The sequence below is a fragment of the Mauremys mutica genome, chromosome 1 (genome assembly GCF_020497125.1).
Source record: "Mauremys mutica isolate MM-2020 ecotype Southern chromosome 1, ASM2049712v1, whole genome shotgun sequence".
Classification (NCBI taxonomy): domain Eukaryota; kingdom Metazoa; phylum Chordata; order Testudines; family Geoemydidae; genus Mauremys; species Mauremys mutica.
The window spans coordinates 268,778,403-268,791,310 of NC_059072.1; the positions used below are offsets into that span (position 1 = coordinate 268,778,403).

The 12,908-nt window shown below is 40.5% G+C and overlaps 1 protein-coding gene across 4 annotated transcripts in view; it reads left to right on the forward strand.

Annotated features, from left to right (window-relative positions):
• Positions 1 to 12,908, forward strand: part of ABCC4 (ATP binding cassette subfamily C member 4) — a 228,647-nt gene that overhangs the window by 46,499 nt on the left and 169,240 nt on the right. For all 4 annotated transcript variants that reach the window (XM_045009855.1, XM_045009864.1, XM_045009873.1 and 1 more), the window contains exons 3-6: positions 1,084 to 1,204; positions 2,032 to 2,256; positions 8,893 to 8,982; positions 10,013 to 10,176. In XM_045009855.1, the coding sequence (XP_044865790.1) occupies positions 1,084 to 1,204; positions 2,032 to 2,256; positions 8,893 to 8,982; positions 10,013 to 10,176 (600 nt within the window). The remainder of the gene's footprint in view (positions 1 to 1,083; positions 1,205 to 2,031; positions 2,257 to 8,892; positions 8,983 to 10,012; positions 10,177 to 12,908) is intronic.

Here is a 12,908-nt window from a genome sequence, read left to right on the forward strand (position 1 = left end):
CCAGAGACAAGGGAGCACCTTATGTGAAAATCCCATGCTTCAACAATTGTAGAGTGGTGCTGGTGCATTCTTGATCACATTATATGAACAGAATGATCACTTGTGTTCTTACTGTTTTTTTATTCGGATTTGAACAGATTGTGCCTTGCTTATGTGCAGGTGCCCAGCCACAATGCAAAAGTCAAGCACAGTCACAGTCCCTGCCTTAGGAAGGAGCACATGCTGGGGAAGCCCGGGCACCACAGGTGGTGCAATCCACCCGATGATGTTTGCCACAATCACATTGTTCTCTCTGCTTGTGTGTTATCCTCCTTCCTCCACCCTGAGTCTGTCTTGAGTCCACTTTTTAGAGTGTAGTCTCTTAACTGACGAGCTTGTCTATTTGTTCTGTGTTTGTACAGCACCTAGCACAATGGTGTCGTGGTTCATGAGTGGGGCTCCTAGGCAATATGATAATGCAAATAATAATAATAAAAAAAATTCCACTTCCCCTTCACCTAAATACATGACCAGGTGAAGATAAGAGAGCGGGCTTCACAACCTAACAAACTGTGGATGTGCACGCTGCTGTGTTCTTCTTGGAGCTCAAGAGGGGTTTTGCTGAGGTGGCGCATCTCCACACTGCCTCAGTGCAGGCCAGTGCCAGGAAGGCTTATTGTGACTTGGCCCTTAACTTAGGTAGCTGGCTCACTCTGATCCAGGCTAAGAACAAACCAAGGACTGTGACTTGCTAGTTCTGCCTTTGTTGTACGTTTCTATAAATCAGCAGCTAGTCCAAGGTTTGTTGATATTATCAGCGTGTTCTTGAGCACAGAGGAACAAAATGAGCCTGTAAAGCTAACCATAGGCTTTCGTGAGCCAAATAAATAAAATTAAAAAACAAAAAAGATTATTTTGGTGTCAGGTTCTTAAAGAGAAAGTATTTAATTGTGCAGGATGTGGAGTGACTAACCAGATAACTTGGCAATCCTACTGTAGACCTAACTCTCTTTTTTTACAACGTTAGCAAATGATGGTCTGTTTCGGTTGATTTTTAAGTTAGACTTTTCTTGTCCGCCAGTCTCATTTTACTTTATTTTCTAGGTACTGGGATAAAGAGGTGCAAAAAGCTAAAAAAGAAGCAAGAACGCCACATTTAACAAAAGCAATCCTACTTTGTTATTGGAAATCCTATTTAGCTTTGGGATTTTTCACATTGATTGAGGTAAGAGATGGAAAATACAATACAATGTATCTTTGGATATCTTTTTACCCAATAGTAATGTAAGTCTTGTCCAATAGGCATTTTTAATGAATACTGGTGATTTCATTCTGGGACCCAACTCTTTCCCCATTTATAATTTCTTTCTGTCAGATAGTAGCAGCTATAAACTCTGTACTTTTGTTTTTCAGAGACTAGGATGTCTCTCCTTAACCATCTCTCTCGCTCTCATAAAAATACAGTAGGGCCACACAGACTACTGGAAGTTGAAAACACTGGGTTAGTGTCTCCTTTCAGTTACAACTACATAAGAGTGGGATTACACTGGTATAACTGAAAGCATATTATCTCTGTGATACTGCCAGGCCCCCCTCCCCTCCCCTTCAAGGAGTTGTTTCTGAACTCATATCTGCTGCTGGTCTGTATATTACAGTATCCATAGGTTAGTGGGATGAATCATAAAAAAATCTTTTTGCTAAATGTAACTACGTCACAAAAAAATACCATGTGGTCTTCAGAAATTAAAGGAGATCTGTATTTATGTAACTTGTTATGATAACATGAAAGATTTTCTTGGTAGCTTAGAGAACTTTTGAAAAGTTTTTAATATTTTAATTTTAATACTATTAAAATACATGTGTTAATACAGAAGTCCATTTCTTCTGGGTTATATGGCAATAAAAACTGGCCTGGGTATTTAAAGCAAGATAATAAAGGAAGAAGGGTATGCCAGAAAGTTCTTACTTGCCTTGGAAGAAACTTGGATAGAAAACTACAGAATAAATTATTTCTATTTGTTTCTCTCCCTCCTTCCCCCTTCTTTCTTTTAGGAAACACTCAAAGTAATTCAACCAGTCTTTTTGGGAAAAATTATTAATTATTTTGAAATTTTTGATCCTCTTGATACTGCTGCTTTGAATTTTGCCTATGGCTATGCAGCTGCTTTGTCTGTATGTACACTGATTTTAGCCATAACACACCACTTATACTTTTATCATGTACAACGGGCTGGCATGAAATTGAGAGTAGCGATATGTCACATGATTTATCGGAAGGTAAGGAACCTTTTATTTTTCAAATGTATGTGTATATAAGTTAGTTATTCTAGTAATCAGTTTAAAATTAAGTATTTGAATTATTTTTCACTCTTGCAATAGTTCTGAAGTCATGGCATTTGAAGGAATAGGGTATAAGTCTATATTCATGAAAATCAGGGTTAGCATTTATATATGTATTGATTTTTTTTATACTGCACTCAACAGTATATGGATGCCTATATAATGTTGTAGGCTATTGCCTGGGGTCCGGAGGATGTGGGAAAAAGGAGCAGTTGAGTGTTGTGTGCTCATTCTCCTCCACTCAAGAGATGCATTGGGAGAGAATGGGCCCCTTCCCCCCGGCCTGTCACCTTCCTGTCTCAGAAGGGAGGAAGTTTGATCAAACCAGTGAGTAGGGGAATAGCCAACTCCTGGAAGGGGGCGCTCACGTCCAGACAGACTGGAGCAAAGCCTCTCCTTATGCCTCAAAGTACATGTGGGATTGTGCTTGGAGCAGGGGCTTCTCTGCCTCCCTTTGACCAGCCAGGGAGGGCATTTGGGGAGCTGCTGGCAGCTCCCGCCTCTCAATTTAAAGCCTCCCTAGGTGGTCACTTGCACTTTAAAGCCTCCCAGAGGTCACTTGCAGTATTGCTGCCCCACCCTCCCTTTAGTTGAGGTGTATATTGAGCTGTCTTTCCAGGATGCTGTGAGTCTGACTGATCACCAGTTCCTGGGATGAGGAACGATTTTTTTTCTTGGCAGGTCCAAAGGGTTTTTCACATATTTCAGGTTAAAAGGAATAAGAATAAGATGGAAATTTAACACTAGGAGAGGGGAGGGTGAGAGGAGTCAGAAATGAGGTGAGTCCTAGGGTTTAGGCTGAAGAGGGTTTGCCCTGAGTTATTGGTTATAGTGAGAGCCGTGATTCTCTACTGGACCTAATTAAATGTGAGCAGAGGTGAGGAGGTAGCACTCCTCCCCATCGTTAAGTTACTAAAGTTGTGGCCTGTCACTTAATTCTACCCCTGTGTCTGCATTTCCTTCACCTACATGTACTGATCAACATGTAGCAGTCACCGGCTAGGGAGAGGAGCCAGGTGATCAGTGGAACAGAAGCAGAAGTAGCAACTACCGGGCCAGAGCAGGCAGGGAAAGTAGCTGGGCAGCTCACAGGATGAAAAGCTGCTTTCGTCCATTGCCAGTGTGGCTCTTGAGAAGCCATAGCTTTACTAGCCGTCAGTAGCTTCTTTGTGGCTGGTGGTAGCCTTCAAGCCACGAGGCCTCTACTTTACCTCCATGTAGGCAAGCCTGTCAAGAGAAATTTTGGGGCCCCAGCACATCATGGTCACTGCCTTCCCTCCCATTTCACTTTGTTTACACAAAACAGTTTGAGGGCCCTCCTGACCTCAGGGCCCCAGTACAATAGTCCCTCTTTTTCTCTCCCTCTTATCAGCCCTGCATGTAGGAACCATATAGGAGGTGGCAGAAGGGAGAATGTCCTATCTATATAGTTAGGGACTCTGGTGGTATGACTTAAATTACCTGCCTTCCAAATTTTTGGAGCAGTGCCCTCCTCACCCTTGCCTCAGAAATGAAATTTAGGCAGGGATTAGACATTTAGATTGATTAATTAAAATTCAATCTGAATGTAATCTTTCTTTTTAAGAGGGGGAAAACATGCAACCCTTCCTCTTTTCTAAAACATGTAATATCCCCACTTAAAGTTAACATTTAGATTACTCCTCTCTCCATCCTCATCTCTGAACTACAGAATTTATAGTAAAGCAAGAGAGAGAAAGGTGGGGAATAATGTCTCAGGCCATGTTGGGCTGGTGAATTGTTTTTTATCAACATATTTATCCTCCTCCCTCTTCTGATACCTTGGAAATTATCCGCTGGGAACTCAGTTCTAACATGGCACACTACTTTCTTGTACATAAACATATCTCTAAGGAATTAATTTACTAAACTGATGATCATAACACACTTTGTTTGAAATTCATGAAATATTTGTATAGCAAACATTGTTTGTTGCAGTGTTGATATTCACTTGGAGGGCTGAAAGCTTGGAAAGGCAAAATGTTCACATTGTTGACTTTATTTCTAGGTGTGATTAAATTGAATATTAATCTGCTTTCATCTCATAAATGTTTACTCCCCAGGGTGAAGGTTGAGGTCATCGTAGAACACCAATAAACTTTGCAATCAATTATCCTCATTTGGGGTGTATGGATACATCATACCTTTCATAAATCCTTGATGTACAGTTTTGAAAGAAAAGCTGAATGCTAATTTCCCAATACATTTTTTGGCATTCATTAATATCTGTAGTAAATATATACCTGAAATGCTACGTCTCTGTCAGTAGTGGCTGGGTGTCACTATGTGTGCTAGTTTTGTTAACCATAGTAAATGACAGATTCCTACTACTGAAGTTCAAATGCTAGTTACTTAAATTGTTGTACTCCTTTTCCCTTCATATGAAGTGATAGAAAACTAATTTTATCTGTAGAACAAATCATTATCTATCTGTGTTATTAAAACTCCAAAAAGATGTTTTGTGTATACTAAAAAGTATTAGTAATACTCAGGAAGTCTGTTGCAAAGATGGGACTAGAATCTGTCTCATGACTAATTCTCAGTCTGAAGCTGTAACCCGAAGATCATTGATGCAGTGCTTATCTTAAAAATAATTGGCTTCATTTTCTAAGGATTCTCTTCAGTTTGGCAGAAATAAAAAGAAAAAAACAGCTCAAGTTGTGAGACCCAGAGATTTTTTGGTTGGGACTGGGTGGGCTAATTACTCCAAAACATGACAGCAGTCCCTTCAGTGGAAATAAACTGGTCCTTTCTACAGTGATATTTTAGCATCTTTCTATACTTGCAACCAACAATTTGGAACAGGGAGAGAACAAAGATTCAAGAAGGGAGACTAGAATTAGTTAATCTGATTCTAAAACAAATCCTAATCCAGGGATTGATGTCAATATTATTTAGATGGTATATCTGGTTGGGAGGAGAGTAGAACTGCCTGTAACGGGGGAAGGAAATGGACAAAGGACCAATGAGCTCATATCTGAAAGAAGGCGGCATTTCAGAAGACAGCACTGGGAGTAGGATTCACCTTAACTTCTCCACAACAATCATTAATGATTTCCCATATAGTTACAGCTCCTTGTAAACACGTGGCTGGGCTATATTTTGGGGAGCTGTAACTATATGGAAAATTCAAAGGGATATTAACCAAACTATTTTTTGTGCTAGAAAGAGAGAAACATTTGACAAATAGAAAAATTTCAAATCAGGGTTTCTTTTTAATGATCTGTAACTCAAAACAAACAAACAAACAAACACAAACAAACTCCACCTTGGTAAATTTTCTTCAATTCCTTCAGAAATTTTCTTTTGCCTGTGAAGTATATTTGGCAATTTTCAGGCCAAACCAACATTCCCAGTCAGTATTTTAGTGGATGGGGAGAGAGCTAAAATAGGTTTTTTTGATGGAACCTGGTTACAAGCTTAAGGTCACTGCTTGGTGTTTGACATTGCCATTTCCCTAGACTTAGGTCTAGGCTAGTTCTTTTTGTCAGGAAAATGTAAATGTTTCTCTGAGATTTCTTTTATGACACACATGCTAATTTGAGAGCAGTTAAGCTGCAAGAGTTGCCAATGACTACAGGAAGGATTCTCCCCCTCACCCATAACAGTGGCAGAGAATGATAGAGTGAGCAGCAGGAACTGCTGTAGGTGTGCTCTTGTGTACGCCTTCTCCAACCCATAGACAACTGTTAGTTCCCATATAAATAGTATAGTTTCTATCTGGCTGATTGCTTTCTCAGAGGCTATCAGCCCGAATCTTTGTAGGGTGGGCAAGTTGGGGCTGCACTACTGAAGCAGGTTAGCTGGGGTACCTAGAAAAAGGAGGGAGAGTTGGTGAAACATCACACACAAACATAACTACTAAGACATGTACCTAAGACCACTTCAGACATTTTACTGGTTGAATGGTGGTTTGTCGGTCTTTCCAGATCCTGAAATCAGTGAGACTACTTTGCTTAAAGTTGAGCACCTGCTTATGTCTTTGCAGGATCAGGGCTTTCAGTTGTAAGCTCTTTGGAGAAGAGACTATTTGGAAAGCACCAGCAATATTTTCAGTAGTGATGTAATATAAATAACAACTCCAATAACTATTTGATCTGCCTCTTGAAGATATATTTCAAGTATATAGTGGGCATCATTAAAAGTCTTGGCATTTTTCCCCTGCATCTTCATATTTACAGTACCTATATTTTGGTATTTGCAGTGTGCTCTATTCATATCATTGGAAGATTGGGGCAAAGATTCACACGGTCAAATTGAGTCTTCAGGATAGAGATTTCCAGTCTAGTTTTGCTCAAGCGTTCTTGACAGAGGGATGCATGTGAAAGAAATGTGCGTTTTTTTTGGTTCAGGTTTAATATTTTGCCATATTAGGGTATGTCTACACTACCAGATTAGTTCGATTTAATTTAATTCGAATTTGTGGAATCGACCTTACAAAGTCGAATTTGTGTGTCCACACTAAGGACACTAATTCGACTTTGTGAGTCCACACTAACGGGGCAAGCGTCGACATTGGAAGCGGTGCACTGTGGGAAGCTATCCCACAGTTCCCGCAGTCCCCGCTGCCCATTTGAATTCTGGGATTTCCCCACAATGCATGCTGGGGGGAAAAATGTGTCGAGGGTGGTCTTGGGTAACTGTCGTCATTCAACGTGCTTTCGGACGTCTCAAGGGGAGATGGAGGAGCTTACTGACTCGCTCGGATCTCAGCGAAACCAATATCCCCATTGTTATTGCAGCTTGCTGTATGCTCCACAATCTCTGTGAGAGCAGGGGGGAGACCTTTATGGCGGGATGGGAGGTTGAGGCAAATCGCCTGGCTGCTGATTACGCTCAGCCAGACAGCCGTGCAATTAGAAGAGCCCAGCGGGAAGCGCTGTGCATCCGGGAGGCTTTGGAAGCTAGGTTCCTCAGGGAGCAGGGTAACCTGTGACTGTTCAGTTTCTTTACAGAGAAGCTGAACCTGCCCCTGCTTCAGTTACCGTTGACTTTCTTCTGCGGTTACATACCCCGTTCACCACGTTTCCCCCCTTCCAACACATGTTTAAAAATAAAGTTAATGGAACATTGTTAATTAACAACATTTTCTTTATTAATGAATTCGCGTTAAAGGATTGAAACAGGGACGCAGACTGTGGTGGGTAGGATGTGCAGTGATGTTAACCGCTTCTACACTCGAGGAATGATAGGCTCCTGCTCCTAGAGCGGTCTGCAGTGTCAGACTGATTGTTTCAACGGAGCCTGCCATTCCTCCTTTTCGGGACTCTGTGTGCGGGGGCTATGTGACCTTGTGGCAGGGAAGGATTCCCCTGCTGCATGGCTCTGTGGTCCGGGACAAGGACCGCTGCATAAGTTCTGTAACCGCCCTCCCATGCCACAAAGTCACGTACCCCCCACCCACACAGAACATGGAAAACACCTCCCAGACCGACCAGGGTGCCTACTGACTGCATTGTGTGTGTGACCTGCTGTTGATCCTGCCCCCGTGTCTGTACCCTGGTAAAGGTGACTGTCCTATGGAAATAACAACCCCCTCCCCCCCCCCCCTTCACAGACAGTCTTCTGTAGAAAAACTTGACGGAAATAGTAATTAACAGCAAACTACTTTTAATAATCAACTACACAGTTAGGGGATGAAACTGGGATTGGGGCTTCGGTGAGCCAGGAAGGGAAGGACTTCTCAACATTTAGGGAATGAGAGCCTTCTTGTATTTGTGCACTCTGCAGGGGTGCAGTGACAGTTTTCATGGCCCCTGTCGCTCCTCCTTCTTGTTACTTTAGGTGAGGGGGGTTTGGGACTTTGTGGCAGGGGAGGGCGGTTGCAGATACAGTGCGGGGGGCTCTGTCCTCCTGCCTGCGGTCCTGCAGAACATCCACAAGGCGCCGGAGTGTATCAAATTTTCCCTGGGCATTTCCTGTGTGGCTGGTCAGAACATCCAAGCTTGGACTGCTGTCCAGAGCGTCAACAGAGTGGTGCACTGTGGGATAACTACCGGAGCTGCTAAGGTCGATTTCCGTCCACACATAGCCTAATTCGACATAGCCATGTCGAATTTAGCGCTACTCCCCTCGTCGGGGAGGAGTACAGAATTTGAACTAAAGAGCCCTCTAGGTCGAACTAATTAGCTTCCTGGTGTGGACGGGTGCACGGTTAAGTCGTATTAACGCTGCTAAATTCGACATAAACTCCTAGTGTAGACCAGGCCTTAGTTTCATGTTCTGAGTCACTTCTGCAAATGCAGAGGGAAATAGATTTTTAATGTCAAATTCTGCTCCTCTTCCCCCCCATATATTATTCGATATGTGTTTTCTACTTCAGAGCCAAATCATGATCACCAGCCAGTCTTTTAACTAAGGCCTTTAAACTGCAGTTCCAAGAATTCTCATGTGTCTTCATCTTTAAAATACCTCATAATTCATAGCTCTGATGCCAGATTTGTCAATAATACATCTAGGCTTTAGAAGAGATGATGCAGCTATTCTGATACCATACAATGTGCTAGTTAATTTAAAATAATTTAAGAATGCTTGAATTTTTTTTTTCTATTTCAGGCACTTCGTCTCAGTAACACAGCTTTGGGAAAAACTACCACAGGTCAAATAGTAAATCTTTTATCAAATGATGTGAACAAATTTGATCAGGTAAGACTTGGTTGTCTTAGACAATTCTGGTAAGGAGATGAGAGATGGGGACAGGTTGCAATATTTGAGGGGTATTGGAGATGAGGTTTTACTTCACAATCATTGTTAAAGTGACAACTTAGGCTCATAATTTAGTATTGATTTTTAAAGGTGGTTTTACCAAACATATTAATAGCAATATCTTCTTGAAATTGGAAAAAAAATCCGTTTTCTTTTTGTGTGTAGATATTCCTGCTTTGTTTATAAACCGGGCGTAGTGTTGGTGCATGTAAGTGTATTAAAGGCAACTCTGCAATTGACTGAATTATTTGAGATGCTTTTCGTTTTAGTTTTTAAAAGGTTGTGTTGAGTGAACTGAAACACATTTAAAACTCTTCATTTTAGCTTTTAAGCTGCAATTCAACCAGGATTATTGTAATAACTGGGAAACACTTCCATGCTTTATAATAAGGTATCCTGGGCTGAAGTGATATCCCAAGGCAGTGTTGCTGTTGAATTAATAGGCTTTACCCTAGTGTTGTGTGTGTTTTACTAGAATATTTTAAATTTAAACAAAATATTAAAAAATACCCCCACAAAAAACTACATTAAAAGAACATTATTAAAGTTGCCAAGTCAAGCATTCAAAAGCTAGGAAATGCATTACAATCTCTGATTACACCAGCACATACTATGTTTTCCATGACCCCTATCAGTTTCAGTGCATTTGAAGGATGGAACTGACTGAATGAACAGGCAATCAGTATTTTTGTTTTATCCTCATCATTCAGTTGTGGCCCTAGGCCTTATTTATTTGCACTATTCAAACTGTGCCCTGAATAAGATTATTCATTTCCTCATAGTATCAGAGGGGTAGCCGTGTTAGTCTGGATCTGCGGAAAGCAGAAAACATGCAAACATTTATATTTTAAAATTGAAAATTATATATATTTATATATGCAATTCCCTGCCGATAAGGGTTTTATTGTTTGTGTTTTTGTCTTTTCAATTAATGCTAAAAGCTGTTTTTATATCTTAACTAATTGTGCAGGTAACAATTTTCTTACACTTTTTATGGGCTGGACCACTTCAAGCTATAGCAGTAACTGCACTTCTCTGGATTGAAATAGGCCCATCATGCTTTGCAGGAATGGCAATTCTGATTATTCTACTTCCTTTACAAACCTGTATTGGGAGGTTGTTTTCTTCACTAAGGTAAGGTAAACTTTTGTGGTGCACATTATCTGTGCAGGTTTTGAAAGTGCATGTGTTTGGCTGGCCTGATGTCAAAACTGCCATGGGCTAGGCCCTTGGTTCAATTTCCAACTGTTTGCCAGTATTTTCAAAAAGTAGCACCTAAAATAAGGGAAGTGATTTGCAAAAGTGCTGAGCATCCAGCAAATCCCATTAAAGTCACTGGGACCTGCTTGGGTGCCCAATCCTTTTGAAAATCAGGTTGCTTATTTGCTTGCCTACATATGGACTTGGAAGTCTAATATTTTGAAAAATCTTGACCTGGATGTCTTGCTGCATGGGCATTTAGGGACTGGGATTGTTGTGGACAATGCTGCTGTTCCTTGCAACAGGAAAAAGAGAGTGCCTTGGTTTTTCACAAGGTCTGACCTCTGAGGATGATAAAGATGTTGCAGTCAGAAGCTCTAAAAAGATTCCTATGCAAGGCTTCTTATCTGCAAGAATGGTACCCCTGATTCAGGGTCTTGAAAGTGGAGAGAGGCTATGAGGAAACAATGTGGAGGAGGAGGGAAAGGAAGAAATGGGCTCCTTAGGACATCAGTAGTGGTGCAAGTTTTGTAACAGGAAGGGTTTTTATGTATAGTGGCTCTGCAGTATCTTTCCAACCAGATTCTGACTTTATGGCCTCCCCGCACCCCACCAGCTTCCCTCCCCCACAAAAAAATTACATATTGCGGAAAGTCTGATTGTTTTTCTTAAACTACAGTATTCTGATTTCCTAACTTTCAAACTTTTAAAATGGCAAAGTTCTAGTAATGTGTTAAATTAATAGATAACTTATTTTACAAATGTATTCTGTTTTAATGAAGCATTTGGTGGCTTTGTCTGAGAATGTTATTAAAGCTCTTTAATGTGTTACGAGTGGATGTCTGTGAGCTTGGTCTGGCTCTTCTTTGTGTCATAATCTGTTATAGTGTGAATAGTTTCCTGCATTGTCTTTATATAATAAAAACTGTATGGCTAGGTACTGACGTTTTGATTTGTTTTAAGATTGGTTGAAGGTAGAATATTGTGAAAATAGTCACTGACGTTGTTATTGCATGGCTAAGCACTCAAAAGTCTGGAAATTACCAAATTAGAGTTACCCATAGAACGCTGTTCCTTGTGCATATTCACTATGATACAGTCTTCAGTTACATGGTCACATACTATTTCTCAAATATTAAAATAATACAGTTCCCCCCCCCCCAACTTTAGTTATACATACATGTACCATGTTTTATTCTATACACTTGCACTATTTTCATTGTTGTAATGATCCAATGTAGCTTTATTGACTTAGGCTTTTTTATATTAACAATCATCATAATACTTAGCACTTACATAGTGCTTTTCATCCATAGATCTCAAAGTGCTTTTTCAAGGTGGTAAGCATTATTATCCCCATTTTACAGATGGGAAAACTGAGACACAGAGAGATTAAGTGACTTGCCCAGGGTCACACAACGAGATGAGACAATCTCTTCTCTAAGGTATGTATTCTAATAATTAGTCAGTGGCCATGTAATATTCAGTGTTTTTCAACCAGCAGCAGATCCTTGCTTAGGCTCAGCACAGGGGAAGGAATAAGTTGATGAGGAAGATACTTATCTGCGCACATGTGCGTAAGTCTCTCTTTATTTGCAGTTCAGGGAATGAAGCTGAAGTAGATTTAAATCCTGCAATGAGCTATATGTGGGCATTGAAGTAACTGGGGGTCTGCATGGGCACAGGGGTCCACCTGCATGGAGCTAATTGTAGGATTGGAGCCACTGCTGCTAGTTTAGATGGGCTCTGCATGAGAAGCTAACTTTAATTATTATGGAACATTTTATACTTCCGCCCCAGTCTTGCAAATATCTATGCATGTTAGTAACTTTGCTCATGCAAATAGTACCATTGACTTCAATGCCTGTTTTTCAGGATGAGACTCTTATTCTGTAATGTCTTGAGTAAGACTAATTAGTGTACATATAAATGACCTTTGTGGTCTCTGGGACACTGTATTATATGGTACTACTGTTAGCCGCACATAAACATAAACATTTATCTAAAATGTATGTATTATACTGTATTATTTGAAAAACAGTTTGTGATCGTGAAATTGAAGACTGTATTGTAAATATATGCATGGGAGCAACCTTCAGATTGTGTGAACAATCTTAGCAGTATAATTTCCAGACTTTTTCAGGGTTTAACCATGTAATGGTAGCATTCTCTTTAAATGTACTTTAAAAATGTAATTTTCTATGTGATTTAAAAGAGAAAAAGTTAGAAAAGATTCATTCCACTATTGGGCTAGGCACCACTGGTATGCACTATCCCATGCACTGTGGCTGCTACCATTAAAGCCAGTGGGAGTTTATGAGGACTATATAAGGGAACTCTCATGCATAGTTTAGGATGTCTATAGGAAACCTTTGGTACATTTCCTTTTCACACCTAAAATTGGTGTGAGTGCATGTGTAGCACAACTAACATGTGCATGTGCTGAGCTTAGATCTGTCCTTTTTTAAAAATCTGGGGCCAGTTCTTCTGTTGGTATAAATTGTCATAGCTCCATGGAAGTCCATGAGCTACTCTGATTTACACTAGTGAGAATCTGGCCTCCAGTGTGCATGTGCAAATATGACTTTCCAATGGGGAATAACTCATCCAAATAAAAACTAATTTTCACTGGAACACTTGAAGACGCTCCCACTGAGGACTATCAC